Genomic DNA, 27,916 nt, shown 5'->3' on the forward strand with positions numbered 1-27,916 from the left:
TAGACCACTGTTATAAATGAGAAAATAAATGATAAAAGCTCATTCATCTTCTTAAACCCCATTTTTTTTCAATCATAACATTTTTATTCAGTCATAACATTTTAGTGTGGGAAGGTTATACAACTATAAAAATAGTTCATTTTTAAGAGAGGGAAAAAAAATACTTGGGAGCATTTCTACGAAGTTTTTGGTCAAAAAACGTAGGTTATTTTATCATTCTGTTCACGCTAATCAACAAGTTTTGATATTTTTGCTTATTGTTCACACAAACAACTTGTTAATAATAACTTCTTTCTCAATAATTTTTTCACTCACATACCTATCTCATTTATTCACTGTCGGAAATAACTAACAACTTTGATTGCAACAAATTTTTTATGGAAACTTTATTCACTGGAAACTTCTCAAAACTCCCAGCCATTAAAAATTAGGGGGTAAAACTTATGGAGTAATTGTGGTGCAAGTGGAGGCGGTGGAAGTGCTTTTGCAGAGCGAGTCTCTTCACGAGGCCGAAATGAGTCGAAGAAGGAAAGAGGGAAATTGTGGGAGAAAGATGAGTTGTGATTCCAGAGGAATTGGGTTTATTATAGGAGGAGAAAGAGGACTTTGGAGGCTGGAATTTGGAGGGTTGATTGGATTTTTCGCAGAGGAGAAGCAGAGAGTGGCTGTGGCCATTTCTGCAGCAATCGAATCCGGCTCCGGCAACAATCAACTCCATCTCCGGCAGCAATAGACTCCGACTCCAGCAACGGCAAAACAGGTGCGTCTCTCTCTCTCTCTCTCTCTCTCTCTCTCTCTCTCTCTCTCTCTCTCTCTCTCTGTTTCTGATAACTGTTTTTGATAACTGAGATGGGAAGAAAGGGTAAAAAGGCTGGGGCAAGGGGCAGTCTAATCATTTGCTTCTCCCGGATAACACAACGACACCCCTTGGGGGGGCTTCATTCTCCCTCTGCATAGCTTACCCTAAGTTGGTTTTGCCTAACAAACCATGGATATGGGCGGGCCCGGGATAAGCTTATCCGAGTGCCTAATGCTGGCAAGTGGCAACAAACAGACCCTCAATGATTTTTGTAAAAACATTGTATAATTACTGAGATTGGGACCCTACGGTTTGTTGTGGGTGTAATGCTGAGATTGGGTTCCCCTAATACCCTATGGTTTGTTGTGGGGTGTAATGCTGAGATTGGGTTCCCCTAATTCGATCGAGAGAGATCGAGAGAGGGAGTGAGGGAAAGTTCTACATGAACAATATGGATATTCACTTTCATCTGACTCTGAATCTGATACTGATTCTTGGCTGTGTGGGTTGGCAAGGTAAGTAGTAGCAGCAGGTGATGTGGTGTTTGTTAATAGAAAATTGTGTTTAGGTTTGAGTTGGACAAGAGGGTATTATTGGATTAACTTAAAACTTTAAATGGGAGTGCAAAGCAAATGGGGCTAGAGAGAAACATTGGATTCAAACAAAATGGCTAGAACTATAGTTGAAGGGAGATGAGATTCTTCAATTTCAGTGCTTTTTATTTTATTTTATTATTATTATGTGTAGTTGGAACATTTTCGCTTGCATAACTCTTCCCCTATTGACAAACACTGGAAAGACAATACTTAAAGAGTGGGTTGGATATGCTCATCTGCTTCCCCTCTTTACTTTATAAATATAAATAAATTTCATAACTGGTGTCAATTATTTCTTTGTAATCTATTTTGTGATAGTTGATATTTTTCTTTTTGTATATTTTAAATTGGAAAATTCTAAAATCAGCCCAATGGGCTGACAATAGTGAGTGTGAATGTGTATTAAAGGTTATAAAAAGTACACAGAAATACGTGTTTTTCTTGTTTTCTAGTGTGCTTATCGTCAGCCCAATGGGCTGATAATAGCAAGACCGTTTTGAATTTCCATTCTTATGATTACTGCCAATCACATCAACAAGTAATCATCAGCATCAATTTTTTGAATTATTGGCATTAGAAGCCTCTATTGTGCCGTCGTCTGCATCAAATTGTTAGTTCCCGAATATGTTTCATTATTACCACTCTCCTTGCGCCTCAAATTTATTGTTCATTTCTTTTTGCTGATTAAAAAAAGTCAATTAAATTGGACAAAAAAATAAGAGTTTTTAGTTGCCTTCACCTCTCTAATGCGTATAGTGAATGGAAGGAGACATGGAGGTTAAGCCTATTTAGTTTAGTGAATGAAAAGAGAAATGGAGGTCACGTAACTTTGAAGGAACAAAAGAACCTATGAAGCACCGACACCTCTAAAGGTCGAGGTATCGCAGTGTCGGACACGAGGACACCGCGGGGACACGTACGGGACACGCCACGTGGCGTGTCCCATAATTTAATTTGAATTTTTCACGGGGACATGGCGGGGACACCGCGGGGACACCGATGGGGACACGGCAGGGGCCAAACTGCAATTTTTTTAAAAATTTTGGGGCCAAACTGTAATTTTTGAAAAAAATGGGGGTCAAACTATAATTTTTTTAAAATTTTTTTGGGTGCCAAACTATAATTTTTTATTTATTTATATATATAAATAAATAAATAAATATACACGTGGCGTGTCCCCCGCCTTGTCTGTGTCCCCATTTTTTTAGAATTCCCGTGTCCTGGTGTCGGTTTCGGTGCATCATAGAAGAGGACAATAGGCTAACAAATGGTTTGGTCTGATTTAGGTGAAAATTTGGTGAAGTGAGAAGAAATGGAGTTTGGCTACAGCACTTCACATCTCCAATTTTTAGGCACAAATGTAACGGCTATAAGCCATTGCGAATGGTCAAATGTGTTCTTCCACTTTTCTAACAGCTACAAAAGGGCAATTATGTCCATTTTTTTGTCATTTTTCAATAATATCTATCATACAGGTTATGTCAACTCACGTAACGACACCGTTTTATGTTGGTGTTGAACATGTATTTTGAACTCAAAAATGCAATGTAATTTCCAAAGTGTGGGAGTTTAATTTGTGTTTGTGAGTAATCTCAAAGGTAGTTATTTAAATTTATCCTTTTATTTGTTCTTATTCAATATTTTTTTCTAAAATTGTAGGTAAAGAATTGGACAAAAGAAAGACCGGATATCTTCAACAAAATCAAAACACAATTTAGCCGTAAGTATGTTGAGCTTAGTTTTTGTTAACTAATTAAATTGTAGTTAGTGTTGGATTCTCCTTAAGGGGATATCCCCACCAGTGCATGTGTGAGTGTGAAAGAGAGAGATGTGAGTTGTGTAATTATGTATTTTTATGATTTTAATACAAGTTATTTGGTGTGTTTGTGTGATGATTTGCTCTCTAATTTCCCATCGGTTAGAACTAATATGTTTTTTTATTGTCTGAAAAGCCACATGTTATGCGTATTCAAGTGTGAGTATCTGTGAGACTATCCATGCTATGAAGAGCGGAGAAATCATAGAGTTATCAGTGCAACATCTTCTCGATTCGATTCTCGCAGTGAACCGGAGCGTTAAGAGAAATATTCCTTATGGGAATTGTCTACGTGCCCTGTAGCATATGCAAAGCCTGCAACATATACAAAGCAATGGATTATCCTTGGAAAAAGGACTATCCAAATGAGCTTCGGGGCAAAGACTGTGTGGCTCCAGTAGTGGTAAGTACTCTACATCCATTTAATGTATGTGCCTGGAGCTTATGAAAGTGGTTAAGTAGTAGCATGAATTTGATCTTAGTTTTTGAGTTATTTTCATTAGTATATAACTGGACCATCTGTTGGTATAATTAGAATGTGATTATAGATTTCATGATGCATCTTGAGTTGAAACAAGTCATTGCCATATGCTGGCTTTATTACACTTGAAACTTAGGGGTAGTCTCTACTCTCTAGAAATACCTGAAATCTACAATACTTTTAGCAAAATAAGAGGATATTACACAAGTTTCTTATTTTGGAAAATGAGTTTTATCACTAGTGGTAGTCATGACCTTGTCACTTGTCTTGAAGGTTCAAATCAAGATACATCATGAAATCTATATTCACATTCTAATTATAACCTAGAGATGGTCCAGTTATATCCTAACGAAAATAACTCAAAAACTAAGATCAAATTCTTGCCACTACTGAGGCACATATATATTTAATGGATGTAGAGTACTTACCACTACTGGAAGTCACGCAGTCTCTGTCCCGAAGCTCATTTGGATAGTCTTTTTCCAAAGACAATCCATTGCTTTGTATATGCTCTAGGGCACATAGCATCTTCTTGCTCCGGTTCACTGTGGGAATCGAATCAAGAAGATGTTGCACTGATAACTCTATGTTTTCTCCGCTCTTCATAGCATGGATAGTCTCACATATACTCACACTTGAATACGCATAGCATGTGGCTTTTCAGACAAAAAAAACATATTACTTCTAATTGATGGGAAATTAGAGAGCAACTCATCTCACACGAAATAACTTGTATTAAATCCCTAAAAATACATAATTACGGAACTCACATCTCCTTCTCTCTTTCACGCCACACATGCACTCGTGGGGATATCCCTTGAGGGGAATCCAACATTAACTACAATTTAATTAGTTAACAAAAACTAAGCTCAGGATACTTACGGCCAAACTATGTTTTGATTTTGTTGAAGATATTCGGCCTTTTTTTGTCCAATTCTTTACCTAAAATTTTAGGAAAAATATAGAATAAGAATAAATAATATAAAAATTACAAATTACTACCCTCAAGATTACTGACAAACACAAATTAAACTCCTACGTTCTGAAAATTACATTGGCCCTTTACATTTGAGTTTGAAATACATATTCAACACCAACATAAAACGGTCGTTATTTGAGTTGATCTTTGAAAAATGACATAAATTGAACATAATTGCCATTTTGTAGCTGTTAGAAAAGTGGAAGAACACTTTTTCACCATTGGCAATGGCTTATAGCTGTTACACTTGTGCCTATAAATTGGAGAGATGAAGTGTGTAGGTAAACTCCATTTCTACTTCCATTCACTTCACCAAATTTTCACCTAAATCAGACCAGACCATTTGTCAGGCTATCGTTCTCTTGTTCCTTCAAAGTTATGTGACCTCCATTTCTCTATTCATTCACTAGTCACTACACTAAATAGGCTTAACCTCAATGTCTCCTCCCATTCAGTATATGCATGCAGATTTGGAATGCTTTTAAGTATAAAAATCTGGAAAAAATGTGATGGATTGCTTGTTTCTATGTTGTGGTATGGTCAATTTGGATGGGGTGAAATGAGATTGTTTTTTTAAACGAAAAACGTTGAATTTGGGGGAAGTTATTGATCTAGCAAAAACAAGGATGGCTTTTTGGGTGAAAGGGAAATACAAGGTTAGTGGCTACTCAATTGAAGATTTCAGAAGGAGCTTGGACGGCATAAGGAGATTAATGATTCAAAAGTTAAAGGATCGGAAAACACATTATAGTTGCTTATGTGTGTTGTGTGGGTATGTAATGTGTGTTTATAGAGAAATCTGGGTTGGTTTTGGGTTTTAGTAAAACATTGTTGCATCTTACATGGGTCTGTGGGTGGTCCACACCAATGGGTCTTTGTTTTTGTGGAGGCTTTATGTGTTTTGTGTCTGTATCGTATCTGTATTGTTTTGGTAAGGGTTTGTGTATTAATAAGGGTTCTATTAGAAGTCAGTCTTATGTTTGGTGTCTGCTTATGTTGAGTCTTAAGGGAGGGGAGTCTGTCTTAATTGAGTCTTGAGTCGAGTCTGTGTCATGAGTCTTACAATGGCCTATTTTTAAGCTTCCCATTTCTGCATATGGGAATGTTCCTGGCTGCTGATATGAACCATGGGCCTCCAATCTAGGCCCTCTCCACACTTGTTTTGAAGATTCTGCTACTGCTACTGTTATGTTTGGTGCTATTTGCTGGCTGCTGCTGTGGACAATGATATTGCTGGTTTGCTGTTATGGGTGTACACAATGGGCCTCCTTTTTTTTGGCCCTCTCTACTATTGTTTGAAGATTTTGCTGCCGTTAAGGTTATCTTTGGTGCTGTTTTTGCTGGATGCTGTTACTAATGATATTGCTACATGGGAGGCTTTAAGAAACAGATCCAGGAGTGAAGACTCAATGGACTAAAACTGTGTCAAAAATGATCCATCATCCTATGGCTAACCTGTCTGCAGAGATTGTCAACTAAGGATCGTCTCCTAAGATGGGGTATGGAAGTTGATCCGGGTAGTGTTCTGTGTTCCCACAACGCAGAATCAATTCAACATTTGTTTTTTGACTGTTCATTTTCCAGGAGTATTTGGGAACCTATTCTGCGGAAATTTCAGATCCAAAGAAGGGCTGATGTTTGGGATCCAGAGCTGAATGGGGCATGTGGTTTGTGCAGGAGTAAGTCATTCAGGTCTTTGCTATTCAAAATTTGCTCTTGCTGCTGGGGTTTACTTCATCTGGGTTGAGCGTAATTCTAGAGTCAGTTTCCAAACTCCATGGAGAACCAAAGACTTTGTAGTCAATGAAATATCTCCACTAGAGTTCTCGGATCTGCTCGTAGGAGTTCGTTTGGTTGGTTTTTAGTTTGTTGTAGGTTTCTTTTGTGTACAGCAGTCTGTTTAGTGGTTTTGTACCTGAGATTTTTCAATCGGTTGGTTATAAAATGGCTCATTTACCATAAAAATGATATTGCTACTGGATGCCATTATGGATGCTTTGCTTTGGGTCTCCACACTAGACCTCTTTTCACTTGTTTTAAGGATTCTGCTGCTGCCATTGCTTTCTTTGGTGCTGCTAAATTCTACAGTTATGCTGCAGATATTCCCAAATTGGTTGTGAAGCCCCCCTCTAACATTCTACCTGCTGGAACAACCATGTTTATGGAGAAGCAACTAAAGATACTAAACTAAAGTGGATCAAGCCAACACATCATAAAACAGAGAATCAATACGCATGAGTCATTACATGTGTGCTATGCTTGCGCACGGAATCTGATAGTTTAACAACAAACGTACAAATGCAATCGGATATTCTATGGGAAAATGACGGCCCAGGATGTATTTTGATAATTAATACCCGTCAAGAACAAGCTAAGAATATTTGTTAATGCTGAAAATGTCATTGACGGGTATTAATTATCAAAACACGTCCTTGGCCGTCATTTTCCCATATTCTATGACCTCTTATCATTTAGTATGTATCAGAACAATTTGAACAAAGACGAAAGATATGGCTTCTATGACGGTAACGATCGATTACTGATCCATTCAAGAAACCAATACAATACTCCTTCCTAACAAGAATGATCACTATTGATCAGTACCTTCCATGAACAGATAACTCATGGTAAACGCAATGGAATCAGTTAATGAATGTCAAATCTCTTAATTAAAAGAAATCGGCCGGTGAGGAAGATCTGTTTTTGTGAACTGCACGTTAATTATATACTCCTTCTGTCCCGATTTGTTTGTCCATTTTCACTATTTGGAACCTCTTACAAAATTGTCCATATGTTTTAATTTATAATGTTTTTTATATGCAATATGAATCTTATTTGATAAATCTTAATTAGCTCTAAAATATGATGTTTTCGAAATTATGTAAAACATTATAGATTGAGATATAGACAGTTTTTTAAAAGCCACGTATGTCGAAATTGGACAAACAAACTGGGACGGAGGGAGTATATTTTTTATGCCGACAAAAAACAACTTTTTTGAGAAAGAGAGGACTCCATTAATTTTAAGAAATGGTATGCCTGTGGTTGAAATTGAGAGTGACAGTCATTTAAAATTGTTCCATGTGCAATTAAAATTGAGAGTGATAGTCAGCTGTGTTCCAAGTGCAAGTCAGTTCTGTTTGAAAGTTTTAAGTGTGTCAATCATTTCTAAATACTACTGCTCTATCATGTGTTAGTGTAGGAGTCTTCAATAATGACCATAGTCACCAAAATAATAAACTTTGAAATATATTAATTCTTGTTTTGTGTTATTTTTGTTCATCTAATCAGGACTTTTTTTTTAAAAACTTCAGCCTTTATTTTATACTTTCCCAATTTCTCTTGCAAATACAAACGATTAATCTATAAATTTTTGGCAAAAAGATAAATAAAAAAATCACGAAACGTTAATAATGCCCACTGTCTTTATTCAAAACAAAAAATTAATTTTGTCCAGACACATTCTTAATTTAGAAAAAAAAAATCAATCAAATGTGTTGAAAATTTTGAAGAAACAAATTCAGGTGAGAGAGGGGTGGCAAGTAGGGGGAAGAGGAAGACGTGTGGGTGAAGAGAGAGAATAGTCTTCAAAATTGTGGATGGGTGGTTAGAGAAAGGGGTAAGTAAAATTGTCTAGTCATATCGGCTTTGTTTGTTTGACATTTTAGTTTAGTTTAATTTTGATAGTGGGGGAAAAGGAAGACGTGTGGGTGAAGAGAGAGAATAGTTTTCAAAATTGTGGATGGGTGGTTAGAGAAAGGGGTAAGTAAAATTGTCTAGTCATATCGGCTTTGTTTGTTTGACATTTTAGTTTAGTTTAATTTTGAGAGTGGGTGAAGAGAGAAATAGAGTAATGATTGGAGAGAGGGTAATAAGTAGAGAGAGATAGAAAAGGATGACAAAGTAATAATTGAAGAAATAGGGTAATGATTATATAAAGAAATATTGTAATGATTGGAAAACAAAACTAAAATGGCAAACAACCTTATTTACTTCTTGAGATTAAATTCTTTCCGAATGAGGTGGAAACCTAATGGTTTCCGTCACCCATTGTGGGCCCTATTGAACATCTACTGTAGTAATCTGAACCATTCATCTTTAGGATCCAAAAAATTATATGTCCACATAAAAAATCAGATATCAAGAACTATATCAAAATTTAAATTTTGGTTTATAAAATCGACGATGATCGACAGTTTAACTTAAAATACTAGTGACAGAATCAGGCCGTCTATTTTATAAACCAAAATTCAATTTCTGGCATAGCTAATGATGCTCGATTAAGTTGATTTTTTGCAAAGACATTAATTTGCAAGCCCTACGAGATGAACGATTCAGATTATTACAGAAAATGCTCGGTAGGACCCACAATGGGCCGTGGCGGAAACCGTGGGGTTCCACCTCATCCGGACATACCACATTCTCCTTATTTTTTCCCATCATTACCATGGTTTGTGATAATTTCTGGGACCATAACAGTGGGCATTACCATGTTTGTGACACTGTACATAAATGGGAAAAAACAAAACAAGATCCCTTTCACCTACTGCGGTGGTTAAGGCATAGCAGAGTATAGAATTTCCAAGAAAAACCAACAATATGGGAATGGGAGTAATAATCGATTCAAAAACGCTTAGGCGCTGCCACTTGGTGTCCTAACATCTTTTTTCACCACAAATTCATGTAGAATCCCCATACACTTAATTGAATCCCACATGAATTTATGATAGAGAAGAGAGTTAGGGCACCTTGTGGCGTTGCCTTAGGACCCAGAGACGGATCTACACAGGGGCACGTGCCCCCACTCGAACATGTGCCTCCATTCAAAATTAATTTTTTTATAGAAATATTCATGTATAAATTAGCATAATTATGAAAGTGTGCTAATACATAAACATACACACATGTATGTCTCCAAAATACACATATAGAAATAGTTTTATACCTGAATTTTATTATATGGTGCATTTATACTTGTTACTTTACGAGCTGTTTATCTATTTGGAGATATTCTTTCTTGATTCTCTTTATATTTAACCGTCTGGGAGAAATATTTTAAAATAAAGGCATTAAATAAACTAGCTCGATCATTCTAAAATTTGTTGATGTTTGTTTAAAACATACTTGAAAAATTTTGTCTGAGATTTTGCACTCATTTTTACCTAATTCAATTTAAAGTACTCGTTATAAACTTTTGTAATTAGTAATGCATGTTATAATTTTGTACGGTTTTACTATGGTTGACTAAAGAAAATGAACTTTTGCCATTTTGATTAACAGGTGCCCCCACTAGGGTATATTCCTGGATCCGTCCTTGTCAGGACCACCTGATAATTTTACCACAGTTGTGTTATGGAGAAAATGGTCAACTTTTGGGAAGGAATTAACATGAATTGTTGACTTTGTGGTTACATTTGGAACAACTAAATTAAGTACTGCCATTACCACTTTTGGGGTGGGGGATGAATCATTGACTGTTTGGTTGTAATAATATGAAGTTATGAACAACCAGTTAATTAAACAAATAAAAAACATGTGCCATTTATATAGCAAAAGAAGGAAAATAGTTTAAGAAAACAAGATCCCCTGCAAAAAAGGCCCAAACATGTGAAGGTTTTGTTGGTAGATCCAAACTGAATAGCTGGTCTCCTTTAAAGATGTCTCGTAAAAAAGGAGAATAGGGTCCTTTTTTCCCTTTCTTATGGGGAAGAGGGTGTTTTCCTTTTACCGTTTTGATCCATTTGTAATTTTCTAGACTATCAAAGTTTATAATTTTTATGAAAAAATTAGATTCAACGGACATCGATACCCATCTAAACAAAGAGTAATTATATTATACATGAGAAAAAAGGAATGGAAAGTCATTGTATGAATTGTGATGCTTTATTGCTCTAGTTTCAATCAAGCTCGTTATCCGACCGAGGTAAAAATTTTCATCTGATGAGGATTCAGGCACCCTGTAGTGTGCAAAGTCACTACAGAGTTATAGTGAGTATCTCAGCCGTATATCTATACAATTAATGATCCAGAGTTGGAATAAACTCTTCCAGGCAAAAGTAAATCTCTTCCGTGGAAGAGTTTTTTTAGTCCGGACTGTTGAAAACACTTTTGGACAGCTAAAATTGCTCATTGCAACTTTATAGAGACTTTGCTCATTACAGGATCCCCGGATTCATCCGATCAATGTGAATTTTTTGCATATGATAAACACACTGAGACTTGCGCTACTTACAACTTGATTGTCAAGTAAAACCTTGTGAGCCTTATTTTGAATTGTTGAGAGCCATTTTTTTTTTAATCTTAATTACTGACAGCCACTTGAGCATAGGTTCCCGAAATGATTGTCAGGATTATTAATCCCAGTATTACGAGTATTTTTTATCTCTATATGCACATAAGAGATAAGACAAAAAAAAAAAACCCCCCCACTAACAAACATAAAGCACCTAACCGTCTTATGAACTTGGTAGTTGAGACTGACGCTTGAGGAAGAGGGAACTCCCACAGCAACACAGAGACAAAGAAAAGATTAATAAAACTGGATTCATCTCTCTCTCTCTCTCTCTCTCTCTCTCTCTACCTTCTCTTCAAATCTTTAACCCCCAAAAACCATGCGTTCAATCTGTCTATCCTATTCTAGAATTCTTTCCCGTCGTATTTACAATCCCTCATTTATCTGTCTCCAATCAGTCCACAGTTTTCAAAGGAATGTCAAACGGTTTCAAATTCTTCTCGGGAAGTAGCCAAGGAAACCCATCATCTTCAGACCCAGTTCGCAAAAACCTCGTTGAACAGAATGCGCAACCGAATGGGTTCAAGACTTCTGTGTTTCGTATTCTCCGGCGATTCATGTCTGCAAGTAATAACCGATTGTGTCTTTCTTTGACAATTATGTCTGATTAGTGTTTTCCTTTTGTGGGTGTAGCAGTACTATCTGAATGTTTTCAAATTCAATCCATTTGTGTATATTTTTCGGATTCCTCTCGTTGAGTCAAATGATTACTCCTACAATCCTTTTTACGAGAAGCTAAAAAAATTTCACAAAACGACATTTTTTTTTAGTTGAATTTGTGATGGGTTTGTGGTATACATTTCGAATGCGTAGGTAAAATTGATGGTGGATCGCGGACCGAAGCAGAAGAGAAGGTGTACTCATGGTTATATGCGTTGGCACAGTCGGAAAAAGACATTGTGTTCGAGTATGTTCGATCTACTGAAAGGGGTGAGTGATTTAAATCAATGCTTTTCTGTTTGTTTGATTAATCGTGGTTTAAAGAATCGGTGGAGATAATGTCTTGAATGGAATTCATTTTATTGTTTCTATTCCAAATTGAGGTGTTTTGGCAGAAAGGTCCACCCAATGTTTGATTAAATGTTTTCTGTCTACCAAGGATAGATAAAGCATTCACTGCTTGATCCATAATGATAGCACAGGCTCAGTTTACCTAGGGAACACCAGTATTAGATACATGGACAATTGAAAAAGAGTAAAGTCCCGGGAAGAGGAGCTTTATATGTGCTAGGTTTGATGTTATGCTTCACATGTGAACAATTGATCCCGTAATGGAAAGTTCATTAACTTCGTTAGCAAGTAAAAAAGAAAAGAATCGTCATTTTTGAAGTATAAATGACTACACCAGCCCATAGACGATAAAATCATCATTAAACTGTCATGCCCCTCATGACATATTGACATGAGTTCAAATTTGAGGTTCTGGAACTTGTACTTTAGTGAGAACGATAAGGATTTTTGTCTTGTAGAAGTAAAGAAGAGTAAATAGGAAATGTGAAAGATGGGCCTTCATCAAGTGGGCGGCCATTCATGGTAGACTGTCTACAAGAGATAGATTGGCTGCTTGGGGGATTAGAAATGACAGGAGCTGTGTCTTGTGCCTTGGAGGAATGATCTCATAGCCACTTATTCTTTGAGAGCCAGTTTGCTACTGAAGTATGTGAGGCAGTTAGGCTCAAATGTGGTGTTGGTAGTAAAGCTTTGAACCTGGTCTCTGGAATCTCCTCAGGGATTCAAAACTGCATAGTGTACTCCACAAGACATTCAATCTATTATCTAGGCTTAGCTGTTACCATTTACTACATATGGAAGGAACGAAATGGAAGGATATTCAAGAAGCTAGGAATGGACTCCGCAGCTTTGACGAGGAAGATCTTGGACGAGATCAAGGCTTGTCTGTGCTCATGGAGGAATATGCCTTGCTCATGGAGGAATATGCCTTCGTTGGCAGATAATCAAATTTTATGTCTGGACTACGTGGTCCCTCAGTATGTGCGCAAACATGTTTAGACTTTAGGCTAGCCTTTTCTTGATGGTTTGGGGATTTTCTCTTGTGGCTTCGGGGTATGGATGGTCCTGTTGTGGTTTTTGATGTATGGATTTTCAAGGATATCCCCTTGACCCTTTTGGTTTAGTTTCTTTTTGATAATTTTAGTGCGGAAATAGGTCACCTCTTAAAACCTACTCCAAGTGCCATTTATTGAATCTGATACTAATTGTTTTACTTTCCTGCAGGCTTGAGCTTCACTGAAGCTGAGAGACGATTGCAGGAAAACGGCCCAAATGTTCCTGTTGAATACACTTTTCCGAGCTGGTGGCATCTTCTGTGGAATGCATTTTTTCACCCTTTCAACATTATTTTGATCGTTTTGTCGGCACTCTCCTACATAGCTGATGATGCTACCAATGGATGCATCATGCTCGGGTTGGTCTTCATTAGTGTGTCCCTCCGATTTTACCAGGTACTTCCTACTTTAGTTAGTCCAATCAGAAAGATGCTATAATGTCTGTGGCTCAAGCATTGTTTTATTGTGTTCTCCGTTTGCCTATCAGGAGTATAGCAGTTCAAAGGCAGCAATGAGGCTCTCTGAATTTGTAAAATGCCCAATTAAAGTACAAAGGTGTGCTGGAAGAGTTGTTCAAACTGAATTATTGGTTCAAGTTGATCAAAGAGATGTTGTTCCGGGCGACATTGTCATTTTTGAACCGGGCGACCTTTTTCCTGGTGATGTTAGGCTACTAACTTCGAAGCACTTAGTTGTAAGGTATGGCTCCCGGATTGCATTTTCCATTTTATAGATAAGTGAGTTCTTTCGTGAATTGTTTACTTTTGCCCAATAATCAATTTTAGATCACATGATCACATACTGCTTCTTGAACAGCCAGTCCTCATTAACAGGAGAGTTTGGAACAACTGAGAAAACAGCTGACATAAGAGAAGATCAGAGCACACCTTTGTTAGATTTGAAGAATATATGCTTCATGGTAATATCAATTATTCTGAGCATTGTCCTCCCTTTGCAGTTTGATTTATAGCTTTAGTTCAATAACCAGTATTCCTACTATCACATTTAACAAATTAACAAGCCAAGATTTGTGACTCTGTGCTATTCGGTGTATCTTGCAACTACTAATGTCTCTTGGAGTCTCTTTCGAACAGATATGGTGAAGGACGTGTGACCAAACACCAATCTTACCAAAAACCACACCTTTATCTTGAAAGAGAACATAAGGAGAAAGTGACGCCATGCAATGAGCTGAGAAACACAAAAATCCAGTAGCATCCTTGTATGATTGTTGTGTGGTCACATGTAGAAAATCCAAACGTAAAATGTTGAGAGAGATTTATGGTACTTGAAGTGTCCACAAAAGTATCTGATGTTATGACTTCTGAATAAGACATGTAGAAGAGCATCGGACATGCTTTTGCGAGTATTCAAGAGGTGTAGTGTCTGACGCAGGTGTCTAATGTCCGACTCTGATGAAAACGGCTACTTTGTAGAAGTGTCTGTGTTTCTTAATTGACAACTACATGTTCAATATACTTGTCCATGTTGAAAACTATCTACTTCTTGAAACTTATGAAAGGTGTCTCCGAGGTTAATTTTATGTCATCTTCTAGACAATATCTCAACTTTGAAGCTATTTTAAAAGTGGTTACGATGTTAATTTTGTGGCATCTTCAACATGTTATCTGAACATTTGGGGCTCCGTTATTTTTGTCTGGCACATGGTTGCCTTAAAACTTTGATATAGTTGGTCTTATTTTGCATGTACACCCTCTGTTCCTTTTTATCTGTCCTTTACGAAAGATGTGCAATTTTCTGATTACAAAATAAAGTACTTCTGTGCATAATTTTCATAACTTATTTGCACCAATTTAAGAACTAATTGAGATCTTTAATTTGGTGCAAAGAAATTTTAAAAATTATGCACGGAAGTACTATTTTTTTATCCAAAAATTGCACATCTTTTCATAAGGTACACTTAAAAAAAGGACAAAGGGGGTAACATATAGTGCTCTAATTGCTTTTTATAAGAAACTAATGAAAAAAATGATCTTTCCAATATTCTGCACTCTATAGTGAGGTTGTACATCATAATGTCTTACCTTATGGTATACGGCATGCCCTAATTTTTATTCTCTGCTTTGCTTAGATATGAACGAGCAACATTTTTTTTAAAAAGTTTTTTACGTTTAATTTCAGGGGACAAGTGTAATATCAGGTAGTGGAACTGGTCTAGTTGTTTCCACTGGACCCAAGACTTATATGAGTACCATGTTTTCAAATATAGGGAAGCATAAGCCACCAGATGACTTTGAGAAAGGGATTCGGCGTATATCTTATGTTCTTATCAGTTTTATGCTCGTAGCAGTCGCAGTTATAGTCGTAGCCGATTACATTACATCTGATGATTTGACTGAGAGTATTCTTTTTGGGATCTCGGTTGCAAGTGCACTCACTCCTCAGATGCTTCCCCTCATTGTGAACACTAGTCTTGCCAAAGGAGCACTTGCTATGGCCAAAGATAGGTGCATCGTCAAAAGCTTAACTGCCATACGAGACATGGGATCCATGTAAGTTCCTAGTAATCTCATTTTATGTAGAAACATATTTGATGACAGTGAAATAAACAAACATACATATACTGTCAATTGATGAAAAATGCTCAAAATATTCCAGTAGTCTGTCATGAGCTTGAAAAAGTGCGATACTATGTGCGATAAGTGCATTGAATGAATGTGAAAGTGCATTTGTGTATGACATGTGCATCGAAAATTCCATTTATTTTGGCCTTCCTTTTTTTACCTTATTGACATTGCAGAGGATTGTGTTTTAGCAACACCCTTTAAAAATAAAGGATCCTTAATTCGGAAATGGATTCACTTTTCCTGACCCCTTTTTTGAAATAAGAAATGACCTTCCCCACTTATGTCTACTGTATCCAAGAGGTATGTTAGTAATATGTTACGATTAATGCAATGACATCCCTTGAGAAAAACGGGAAGAAGGATTCTGTGGACGAAAAGGGAATGCTCAGTTAGAGTTTCTATTGTTTTGTGGTTGGGAGGGGAGTGGGGAAAAAGGCATTTCTTTTACAATTTTGTCCTTCAAACACCCCAATTATCCTTAGGTGAGGGAATAATGCTAAGATGAAGTACTCTGTTCCTTCCTTTACTTTCATGCTTAGTTACCTTTACCATGCTCCTTCCCTTTTCATCCTGCAACTACCTTTGTTCTTGCAAACGAATGTGTCCTTTGGGTTGCTGGCTATATCAGTTCATCAGCATTCCCCTATTGTTGATGGGTCTGATTAAATAGAGAATCGGATAGGTTCGATGAGTTAAGCCCGATTTCAGTTGGGATTTGGAAAATTTCAAGAGTGTTGCAGAAAACAAAGATACTAGTAATAGAACAGTCGGGAAATAGTTGACACTAGTTAATCTTCTGAGCCTAAAAATCGAAAAATGAAGTAAACGATAAAAAGAGATTTAACCAGTCCAAAGGGGGCCCTGATACTACTTTTCTGATGGCTGACATAGTATTTAGTTAGACAGCCTGAGAACATTTCACGAGGAGTTGTTTTGTATGTTAACACAGCATTTTAGTATGCAATTCATAGAAGTTAAAGGACACTGGCAAGTTGCATCATAATTGCATAGGCACTTCCAGGGCTCCTAAAATTCACTTTGCACTTCCACAGCTCCTGGAATACTCCTAAAGCTCTTGGCAGACATAGTGTTAGTGCATGCCTAAGAAAACGGATAAGGACACGAACACGAAACCTTATACGACAAAGTGACACGAAAATTCTGAAAAATTGTTATATAGACACAGAAGGGACACAACAAAAGTAATCTTTTTTATGCGTTTATTGTTATTTGTATGATATTGTCTCCAGAAGCAACAAAACCTATGAAATTTAAAACTAATTTACATACATGATTGATAGATGATCCATCAAACAGACAAACTACGAGGCATAAGTGACAATTCAATGTATCAATAGTTCTTTACAACATTCAGAAACTGATAAGCAATTGAATTATCCTTAAGCAATAAGTGAATAACTATCAATACAAACCAAGCAAAGCATCAAAACATATAACCATCCATTCCTAAGAGATTAGGACAAGCAAGTGTTGTTTGGAGAGGGAGTGGAGAAATTGAAGAGGGCCTACTTGATCAATTAGAAAGAGGGTTTTATGGGATTGAAGTCTTTGTATTCAAGCTTCTTGCCTTTTACTTTTTAATATAGAATTTAACCTCCAAATTAAGTTCCTAAATTTATGAACTGATGCTCAATGTGTCCCCGTTTGTGTCTTACTTGAGACACGTTGTCCCCGGTGCCTCCCTGGCATGTCCCCTACTCAAAATCAAGAAAATTAAATAACTTGGCATATCCGATATTTGTTCCGCCGCTTCCCCAGCTTGTCTGGCATGCATACGGGGATCACTTTTGTATTTCGGTACTTTCATAGATTGATACCTAATATAGCTCACAATCCATGGTATAGATAGAAAAGAAAAACAGAGACTTGAAGGAATGAAGATCATGTGCTTTGCTGTGTCCTTGCACTAGAAATGGTAAGGCCAAAGAACAGTTAAGCTTTTACTGCCTACCCCTTAAAATGAAGGTTGAGTGAGTCAAAGAATGGTACTAGGAGCTCACAAATTATTTTGATACCATTCACCTCCTCACAAGTAATTATTTTGATTCCATTCACCTCACAAGTAACCTGCGTTATGTCAGGAAAGATTTTAGGAGGAAGTCGGGCCTTCCGATTATTGACTGGATACATGGCATCTATAACATCCATGAACATCGAAAAGACATAGTTTTCATCATATACTCTTTCAGTCCAATCAAGCGTGATTGTTTCCTATTGCTCAAAAGTGAAACATACTGAAATTTGATGCTTAACCTTGCTGGAATTTTTGTTCAAGCACTTGTCATTTCTTAGCTTAAACTGTTCTTTTTTGCTTTTTTGCGCTTCTATTGTAGGGATATCCTGTGCATGGACAAGACCGGTACTCTTACCATGAACAGCGCAATGATGGTTAATCATCTTGATAGTTGGGGCTCAACCAAGGAAAAAGTTTTATGCTTTGGTTTCCTCAACTCTTACTTCAAGACTGAACAGAAATATCCTTTGGATGATGCAATTTTGGCCTACGTATTTACAAATGGATATAGATTCGAGCCATCCAAGTGGACAAAGGTGGATGAGATACCTTTTGATTTTACACGAAGAAGAGTATCTGTCGTCTTGGAGACTGATTTGAATGTCAAACACAAGAGCAACCATACCCTCAACAGGATTTTGATAACTAAAGGAGCACTAGAAGAAGTACTAAGAGTTTGCTCCTGTATTGAACATGTTGATAGGGGTGAAATTGCAAATTTCTCTGAAGAAGACCATCAGAGGATTCTGAATATGGGAGAAGATTTAAGCAATGATGGACTGCGGGTTCTAGGAGTTGCAATAAAAAGGCTAGAAACGGTGCGTCTGATTCTCCTTCTATCACCCTCATGCTTTTACTTTTTGCTTTCAGTTCTTTTTCAGCTAATACTTTCCCATTCCATGAGTTCTAAAATAGCCATATGGACAAAAAGTCGAGGAAGTTATCTATTTAGTTGTCCCTGCAGTAAGACAGAAAACGGATCTGTTGCTCTAAGTATGGCCAAGTATTGCTGGGCAATGAATCTATTGCCTTTACTTTGTGTTTGCAATCCATAGAGATTTAACATGCATGTTCGTGCTTTCAGGTGTTGTCTAGCTTATTCACACTTGTTAATAAACTTGATGTAATTATAACTTTTCAACATGAAAATTTAGTTCAGTGTAGCAAATCTTGTATGCAAGTATGTACAGGTAGGAGGATATATTCTTGTACGCTGTATTTTATGCATGTGGATATTGGTTAAGCAAAACGTGTAGGCACCTTATAATATGCTTGGATTATCATCTCAGTTTCTAACTACATATTAGTTGGTGCAAAACTTCTGGAATGCTTGGAACATAAACAATGACATCGAATATGAAGACTCATCAATGCTTTGGTCAAGTTCACTCAGAGTACCAACTAGAGGAGATTCCATTTACCTTAGAATTGCGTGCTTTAATGTTATGTAGTATGTTGCCAGATAGTGCCATAGAACTAGACATGCGTGTCGCAGATCCAAGTCTGCATGACTTAGCCGAGGGCTGCAGATACTTGGGTTTTTTTTAATAGACTTGTAACCCTTACCATCTAACCTTTAGCGACAGGACAACTTTGATGCATCTGTATTCTGCTTCTTCTTCGTGGTAGGGAAACAACAGTAAGGTAGATATAACCTACATTGGATGAACCTCTGTATTCATAACTCTTAAATACTGTGTTATCATTGGGCAAATTGGTAACATATGATTCTGTTCTCCCTGCTACAGCAAAGAAGAAGTAGTACTGGGATCTATGATGAGACTGTCGAATGTGACATGGTTTTCCTTGGCCTTATCTCTTTCTTTGACCCACCAAAAGACTCTGCTAAGCAAGCACTTTGGCGGTTGGCAGAGAAGGGAGTAAAAGCTAAGGTATTGACAGGTGACTCGCTCTCCCTAGCAATACGGATTTGCAAAGAAGTCGGCATCAGAACCACCCATGTCGTAACAGGTCCCGATCTTGAGTTACTCAACCAAGACTCCTTCCATGAGACTGTCAAAAGATCAACAGTTCTGGCCAGGCTCACACCCACTCAGAAACTTCGAGTAGTGCAGTCATTGCAGACAGTTGGAGAACATGTTGTTGGGTTCTTGGGAGACGGAGTGAATGACTCTCTCGCCCTTGATGCGGCCAATGTGGGGATAACGGTGGATTCAGGAGCATCAATTGCAAAAGATTTTGCTGATATCATCTTATTGGAAAAAGACCTCAACGTCCTTGTCGCTGGAGTTGAGAGGGGAAGGCTCACTTTTGCAAACACGATGAAGTATATAAAGATGTCCGTCGTAGCCAATGTTGGAAGCATTCTTTCTCTTCTCATCGCGACTCTGGCTCTTGGATATGAGCCATTGACGCCACGCCAGCTTGTCACACAGAACTTCTTGTACAATGTGGGTCAGATTGCGATTCCATGGGACAATATGGAAGAAGATTACGTGAAAACACCGCAGAAATGGTCATTGAAAGGCCTAGCCACTTTCATATTATGGAATGGACCTGTTTGCTCTCTCTGTGACATATCAGCCCTTCTGTTCATTTGGTTTTACTACAGGCCCGATTCTGAGCCACTCTTCCGTTCCGCTTGGTTTGTCGAAGGGCTTCTCATGCAAACCCTGATTATACATTTGATCAGGACGGAGAAGATCCCCTTCATTCAAGAGATCGCCTCGTGGCCTGTGATTTGTTCCACGGTTGTGATATCTGCGATTGGAATTTCCATTTCGTGCACATCTATTGGAGATGTGATGGGTTTTACGACCTTGCCGCTGTCGTACTTTGGATTTTTGGTTGTGCTTTTTATAGGGTATTTTACAGTGGGCCAGATAGTCAAGAGAGTTTATATTCATGTGTACAAGACATGGCTCTAGATAAAAGATCAAATTCACATTGGAGAAACCACATACAAAATTTCCTCCTTGTATTATTTGAGAGTGCAAGAAATTGTAGCCCCAATGCTTTCATAGCATCATTCAGGTTTTGTGTGAATTGCATCTCTTTGCTCTTACAACATTACGTTTTCGCAACATAAGAGAGCAATGGTCGAGTTGCAGAGGCCAAGGAACATCTGTATTTAGATTTTCTTCTTGAATTGAGAGGCGACGTCAATCTTTCACAATATACACAGAAAGATGCAGCTGCACACCAGTCCAAGCAACGCTAAAACATTTGACGTTTTCACATCCGATGAATGCCCTGCATAGAATATGTTCGATACAAATGGTCACAACTCGAAATAAACCCAAAGATTGCTCATTCTCCATAGAAGATAAACCAAAAGTTGACGTGATGATTTAGTAGGGGAAAACTAATAACTAGAAAAATAACACAAGTAGGCAAGAGACTGTTTGCACGTATGTGTATTTTTCTCTCAAGAGAATGACGGGAAATCCTAGAAATTACCCAGTTCAAGATAATTGTTCTGAACGTTCCATTCAAAATCCCAGTGCTTTCTGTCATTTTTTAGCGTCCAATAAGCCCATCCGAAGGAAGCTGCATTATAGACCTCTAATTGGGCTCGCCCGAAATCTTGATAATCCCTTTGAGTTCCATTTAACACATTCCATTCATTCACCCACTCCCCTGCAATGTTGAACTTTTGTCAAACTAAACCATGTTTGATGCTGAAGGAATGAGTTTGACATTATAGTCAATAATCTGGTGTAGAACATCAGAGAAAGCTCAATTGGAGAGAATAGAATTGAAATGGGAATCTTGGCTTACCGATAAAAACAAGTGGACCATTTGCACCGTTTAGAGCCTGTAATTGTGCTTCTCTGCTCTTATAAATGAACTGGATATTGTCTATAGAGCTCATGTTGACGAAGAAAGTGTCAAAGAGATTGTAGTAATGCAAATCCAACACTATGTTTGACGAGCCTATGTTAGCCTGATAAAGTTCGAGCGGATCTGCATTCCCGATTCTTTGGCAAACAATCACATAAGCAGTTGATGAGTATTTCCGAACAATTTGATACCCTTGTTTGTAATATGAAATTAGGATATCCAGCTGAACATTGGCTGCCGATGGTTCGTTTAGTAGTTCAATTCCCAGCAAGGCAGGATGTTTGGCATACCTGCAGAAGAAAGTTCTCATTTTCCTTTACCTTAATATTTACTATACCGGAAAAATGAAAATAAAAGATAGAAAACTGCCATTGGAATAACTGTACTCCGTAAAGAAACAAACCAATGGTGTTCAGAGAGTGAAACGAAATTCACTGATTTCAAGATTTCTCATTAACAGGCCATGCAACAACCAAAAGACATTAAAGAACAAGTGAGTGAGATTTGGAAGGCATAGTTCAGTGATGGCTTTGGTAATGAACTACAGCCATTATATATTAAGTGCTTCATAGCTACAAAGTGATCATCAAGAAGACATGTACTCAGGTAGCTTTATACTGTATAGCTATGTCATCCACCGACAAACAAAATTGTCTTTATTTGTTTATGCAAAAAAGATTTCGAGGGTCATAACGACTCAAGTTTAATTTTGTCTTGCAAAAACTATGCTACTTGTAGATTGTTAGTTTATAACTTTTGATTTGTCGGAAAAACAGTGAGAGATCACTTTGGATTGCTAAATTGTCTATTTGAGAAGTTGTATGGTGATCCTGAACTTATGTTCCCAAACATAAATTGCTGGGGTAGTAGCAGTCCCTATTTCCATAGAAGCCTACCGAGGAGTCTTGATCATCACGAAAATTGACTGCAATATTACCTGGAAGCTAGAAATTCTATAACGTCCAATGTTTGTGAGATGCTATCTGGAGATGTAGACCACCCAGTTGAACCATCTCTACTTGCACTATGTTCATTCCCATTTTGAGAGCCCGGAGCCGCATGAAGGTCAATTATACACTTTATGTTATAAGATCTGCATAAAAAATCCAAGTTTAGAACTAAGAATGAAATACACCTCTAAAAGCCAAGCAATCTGTAAAGGGAAGAGATCAAAAGCAAGACCTACTGTGCCCATGAGAACGCACTATCGAGAGCTTCCAAACTACCGCTAATAAAAGGAGCCGGTGGATTATGATCGAAAGCTATCCACCAGCCAACGGGAATCCTCACAGTATTTATTCCGTGCCGATTCAGAAAATTGAAGTCTTCCACAGTGATAAAGCTGTTTCGGTGCTTCTGGAATGTCCAACCATATGTGTTAAATAGAGAAATTGAATTGCACAAACTAAAAGTTGTTCTTTCATATTTAACGTTAGAAAATGATACCCAGAAGGTCCACTCTTCTCAGTCAAGTGCAAAGGCAGTTAGTAATACGTAATGGGGCAGAATAAGAACACTAAATGAAAGCAACAATACCTTTACAATCAAAAGTTATTTAAGGTAAACAAAGTCTTCAAACACGGATGTTTTATACATAGTTAAAAAACATTTGAAGTGTCTCCTTTCAGTCACTAACTCTTGGTAGAACTGGATAACAAAAAACAGGCCTAATGTCATTCGTGAAATAACCTCCCAGCGGGTTTGGTATTCTTATTTCAGTGCAGTTGTCCTTCAGAGAGTACTCAAAAGCTCATTTAGCGATTTTTCCTGAGGTTGACGAAGCTTGACAAAAAAAACATCGCGGTGGAAAAATGTTCACCTTTAGCACTTCTTTTGCCTTATCATGACCATAACCATTGGCAAACTGGTAATCTCCATGCAAGTTATTTGCTACAATCGTCATATCAAAAGTGGCTGCATTATCATCCCATCCCGGTGTCCCTGGATAGTCTGCTGTGAGTTGGTTTGCTATTGAAGTAGCCTAACAAGTAAAGCATAAAAGTATCATGTTCTATAACTTAGCAATTTCAAGGTCATAAACAGATTCATTTCAACTATGCAACTAAAAAAATGCCAGCTGAAACAGTTAGAGGGTCTAGTAGGCAAGCATTTGGCCCAGTTATCTTGTATGTTTAACCTTAATAACTGCTTAACGGCTTGATGTTTAACCACGGCAGGACCTTTTTGTTTAAGGTAAATAGTTGTAGGATCGCCATACCATATGGCATAATAAACAAGTTGCTGCTCAAGCACAAACTGTGCAACTCATATTCCAGGAATCATATGCTTCCGCAAAATTTCCCAATTGCTTCTGAAATTCACATTCTTCAATACACCAAGTACCTGAAGCGAAATTATACTACGAAAGCCAGTCTTTGTGTGTCTACAATATAATGAGTCAGAGATGTTGTACTAAGCACTTGTCTAACCTTTGGCCTTATTCAAAGAAAGTGGCGGCCTATAGGCACAAACTGGCACAAACTTCCATTGTCATGTTTAGAAGTCTTAGCATTGCCATGGCATAAGCTTATGTACCTGGAATGCGAATCCTTTGAGTTCAAGTAACGTGACCAGCTGTAGGCTGGTATAACAAACATGCATATCTAATTTCTATAACATCTCAATTTGGGAGCATAATTTACTTAAGAATTGGAGAACCGAATAATAATATGGTTTCTTATTCTTCAAATGAACGATGAAACACCAGCATAATGGCCCCTTCGTTCACATTTTTTCATGCCAACTCCACTCCTTCCAGATTTCATCCATTATGTCCTCTTCATTTGTTCCTTCCTAAAGTTTTTATACGAAGCCATCAGCAAAAAAATTTCGGACCTCTCTCAATAGCTTAATTTGTCATTTTGGAATGAAAGTGCACCAAGAGGTCAGTGTCTTATTCTAACATTGGCATAAGCAATGGCTTGTTAATTGTCCTACAGGAACAAAACATCTCATCATTGGTAGCAACCATTGCCCACAAAATAATATTCAGTGGTTTTTCTCACTTGAACCACAGAAAGCTAGGAACATCAGGTGGTTAAGAACTTAAGATAATGGAATATCAGGTGGTTAAGATAGTGATACGACATGATCCTTATCTATGTCTGCCAGGCAATAAGAGCTTTTCCACACACAAAAAATCACAAAACTAAATGGTTAATACATTGTACCTGAAGATAGATCCCACTCATAAGTTTAAGGTGAATTCTACCCTTGTTATTTTGTTCGACATAAAACGTTTCTGTTCTTGATGGTGATTCTGCTGTAGCAGAGACGGAGCCCCCATTGCCATCACAAGTCAGGAATTGGCCTTGAGAGGTGCGAAACTGAAATTCTGTCTCAGATACTCTCCACAACTGCAGAAAACATATTAATCTATAACCACTCTTTATAAGTAGAAACTTACATAAGTTAACATTCCATATAGTGACTCCTAAGAATCAATCTTCATATCATGTTTACTTAAGATGCCATATGGTGACTCCTAAATTAAGACACTGCAAGTGCATGTGGAAGGACATCATTGTGTTAGCAAACTTACATGAATTCATTGATGGAAATGAAACCTCTGGGTAAATTGCAAGGCACAGTCATGCTTCATGGTCTTTCAGTAAATTCAATGGCCAAAGAAGAAACCATTACCACCTACGTGATTTAACTAAATAGTGGAATTTCACAAAACACCAATTGGGTTTTTACAACAATGCCTCCTCAAACACCTTTGATTCATGTTACTGAGACGAGATTTTTTCGGAAGGCTGGAATGGAGTTGAATACTTGACCACAGTTGCAATTTTCAACTGACAGAAATGGTATCCCGCATTATGCTTCAAGATGCACAAAGATATACACAACTGCCTTCTAAAATAAGATCCCACATCATGCTACTAGATACACAAAGATATGACTTCTAATGTTGCAAACATTGAAAATTGAAGCAGCATTATGTGCAGTTTTGTGTGTGTGTGTGTGTGTGTGTCAATGCACAACTTTCCTACTTTAGATATACTAGAATCACACACACGCACAAAATTGGTACAGAAACAAAATATGGATTGGTACAATACTACGATCAAACGAAATTCCAAGTAGAACACTAAATCAACCATTTAAAACAGAAAATAAAATTTGAGCACCACATCATAAGCATGAGCAAAATGGTTAGGCAATGCTAAATCTATCGGATAGCTTAATACAAATTGTTGGATCCATTTCCTAACTTAAGCTTTAGGGACAACTGGTAACAAAGCAAGGTACCAGGGCTGCAGTTTTGAGAGGTCTTGTGTTCAAGTCTCTCGATTGTTCCCCCCGTTTGCATTATGCTCTCCCATTTGCATTCTATTTCTCTCTATGTAGAAATGTTTGCATCTCCACTTGCAAGACAAGTTGCTCGTATTGATAAATTGATTCACAATGTTGTGCCCATTTCCTAATAACTTAAGCTTTTGGGACAATTCATCACTTAGCAGAATCAACAGTTGTAAAAATAAAAGAAAATTTGAGCAACACATCATAAGCATGAGCAAATTGGTTAGGCATCTCACCCTAAAGGTTTCCCATGAAGAAGGAATGTCTCTGTCAACTGCAACATTCATCCCGCCCCCGTTCTCTGCACTCACATACTTCTGCAACGTCACTGATTTGAGTTGGACCTCTGTTCCATCCTACATTTAGATTTCATCGATGAATTATTAGCCAAATTGATAAGATAATAAGTCAAAAAAAGGAGAACCCCAAAATTAGCATCCAAAAAAATGAGAAAAAGAAGAGCTCACAAGCATGTCTCCATTGGGAATACCATCAAAAAGAGAAGGCTTAATCCATCCTTCCACAACCAACCATCCACCCAAGTTCACTCCTCTTACTTTTGAATCTCCATGTACTCCCTCCACTTAAAACAGATTTAAAATAAATAAATAAATCAAGAATCCAAATTGAGTTTCTTTAGTATCACCTCCAACAATGTAATTAAAGCATTTCTCCAGCAAAAAATTGAAGAAAATGGAGTGACAGAGCTAAGAATCAAGAAAATGGAGTGATAGAGCTAACCTGAGCATGCAACAGAGAAAATGAGCCAACAACTAAGAACAAATGCAAATACCCATTTGCAGAGAACAAGTTCCATGTAAAATGCAGCCCACGATAACATCAGAACAGCCAAAATATACTATATACCTGCAGAAAGAATGATTATTCAAATCCTCTCAAAAACGCCCGAGAGAGAGAGAGAGAGAGAGAGAGAGAATAAGTAATGCCTTCCTTGTGACTGAATTAATTCCAAAGAGAACCTTTTGAAGAAACCATGAAGAATTAATTCAAGATCTTGATGGGTTGATTTCTCTATTATATTGTTAAACTGTGGAGGCAATCTTGGACAATAGACAATGGCAAAACACAGGGTCAAAAACAGTATTAAAGAACAGAAAAAAGGAAACTCCAGGTGCAAGTAATGGAAAGGAAAAAGTGTTCATAGGAACAGCAAAGGTGGCTTTGGTTAGGAGATTTTGGGGTATTCCCGTATTCGTTTGGGGCTATGATTCTTGATTGGTTGAGAAAACAAAAGTGAGAAAAGGAATGCTTTTATGTTTGGCAAAATGGGAGAAAAATGGTGTAAAGCGGTGGTGGGGTTCCATTCCACCACCCCTTATCCATTGGTTTGTCTTATGCTGCTGCTTCACAGACAGGATCGCCTGGGATTCCTCTGTGGGTTCACATGTCTCATGCTAAAATGGTAATATGGTACAGAGCTCATCTGTACGAAATATACAGGTGCTCTTTCGATGACTAGAGGCAAGTTTTTATTCTCCGAAATGAATATAGTTCACAAATTGGTGAGGCAGAATTGTCCTCCGCACAACACAGTCATTGCTGAAAGTAATTTCTTGTGAACTCTTTAATTCCGTCGTGATTGGCTTGCCTTTAATTTGATCGGGAGAGGGATTAAGTGAGGTGTGCGTAAACTGACCCGAAAACTTTTGACGGTCAAACCATAAAAACTTAGCCATAGCTAAGGAGATCAGGGACTGATGCTGAAGTCTCACGAAGTGCTAAAGAATGGGTTTAGCCCCACCAATTGGCCTTGTTCGTTTTGGTGTTCCAAAATCTTTGGGAACGGTCTTCAATAAATTTTCTCTATCTATTTATCTTCACTTATTATTCTAAAAAATCTTCTTCAAAACTCAAACCGAACAGGACGTTAAGAACTAGACTTGAATTCAAATATTGAACGATAAAACGTCAAGTATTAACCAACTGGATCACATTGAATGGAAAAAAATTTGCCACTAGGGAGTGAGAGGGTCTACAAGAAGAACTAGAGGGTGAGAAAAGTGCGATGGGATTCCATGTACCTTAGAATATGTCGAGTCGAAGTCTCATCCATCCTTCTAGTGGAGAAAGGAGTGGCAGAAATGCTAGAAGTACGACAATTCAAACCGAAAGACCTCTTGAACATCTTATC

At 37.6% G+C, this 27,916-nt stretch overlaps 2 protein-coding genes and 1 long non-coding RNA gene across 7 annotated transcripts; 2 read left to right on the top strand and 1 right to left on the bottom strand.

Annotated features, from left to right (window-relative positions):
- The first annotated feature begins 452 nt into the window (after positions 1-452).
- On the top strand, positions 453-6,636 carry LOC131302371 (uncharacterized). Of its 2 annotated transcripts, XR_009191717.1 has the most exons (3): positions 453-760; positions 3,055-3,115; positions 3,348-6,636. It is a non-coding gene; the product is annotated as an uncharacterized LOC131302371 (long non-coding RNA). The 2 variants fall into 2 exon arrangements; XR_009191718.1 differs by lacking the exon at positions 3,055-3,115.
- Positions 6,637-11,149: 4,513 nt separating this feature from the next.
- LOC131302372 (uncharacterized) lies at positions 11,150-20,680 on the top strand. Its single transcript, XM_058328943.1, has 8 exons — positions 11,150-11,530; positions 11,777-11,893; positions 13,199-13,425; positions 13,517-13,728; positions 13,846-13,948; positions 15,172-15,542; positions 17,972-18,470; positions 19,401-20,680. The coding sequence occupies exons 1-8, from the start codon at positions 11,380-11,382 to the stop codon at positions 20,538-20,540; spliced, it is 2,820 nt and encodes a 939-aa protein (XP_058184926.1). The 5' UTR covers positions 11,150-11,379; the 3' UTR covers positions 20,541-20,680.
- LOC131302373 (probable glucan 1,3-beta-glucosidase A) lies at positions 20,545-27,905 on the bottom strand. Of its 4 annotated transcripts, none has more exons than XM_058328946.1 (11): positions 27,807-27,905; positions 26,506-26,631; positions 26,232-26,347; positions 26,001-26,120; positions 24,627-24,812; positions 23,276-23,437; positions 22,643-22,812; positions 22,394-22,549; positions 21,394-21,746; positions 21,073-21,252; positions 20,545-20,865 (listed from the first exon to the last, which is right to left on the bottom strand). In XM_058328946.1, exons 2-11 carry the CDS (start codon positions 26,603-26,605, stop codon positions 20,783-20,785), a joined length of 1,626 nt encoding a protein of 541 aa, XP_058184929.1. In that variant the 5' UTR covers positions 26,606-26,631; positions 27,807-27,905; the 3' UTR covers positions 20,545-20,782. The 4 variants fall into 4 exon arrangements, with proteins under 4 accessions (XP_058184929.1, XP_058184928.1, XP_058184931.1 ...); XM_058328945.1 differs by lacking the exon at positions 27,807-27,905 and adding an exon at positions 26,745-27,201; XM_058328948.1 differs by lacking the exons at positions 26,232-26,347; positions 27,807-27,905 and having other exon boundaries at positions 26,506-27,197.
- Positions 27,906-27,916: the final 11 nt, after the last annotated feature.

Source organism: Rhododendron vialii, chromosome 10a (assembly GCF_030253575.1).
Source record: "Rhododendron vialii isolate Sample 1 chromosome 10a, ASM3025357v1".
NCBI lineage: Eukaryota > Viridiplantae > Streptophyta > Magnoliopsida > Ericales > Ericaceae > Rhododendron > Rhododendron vialii.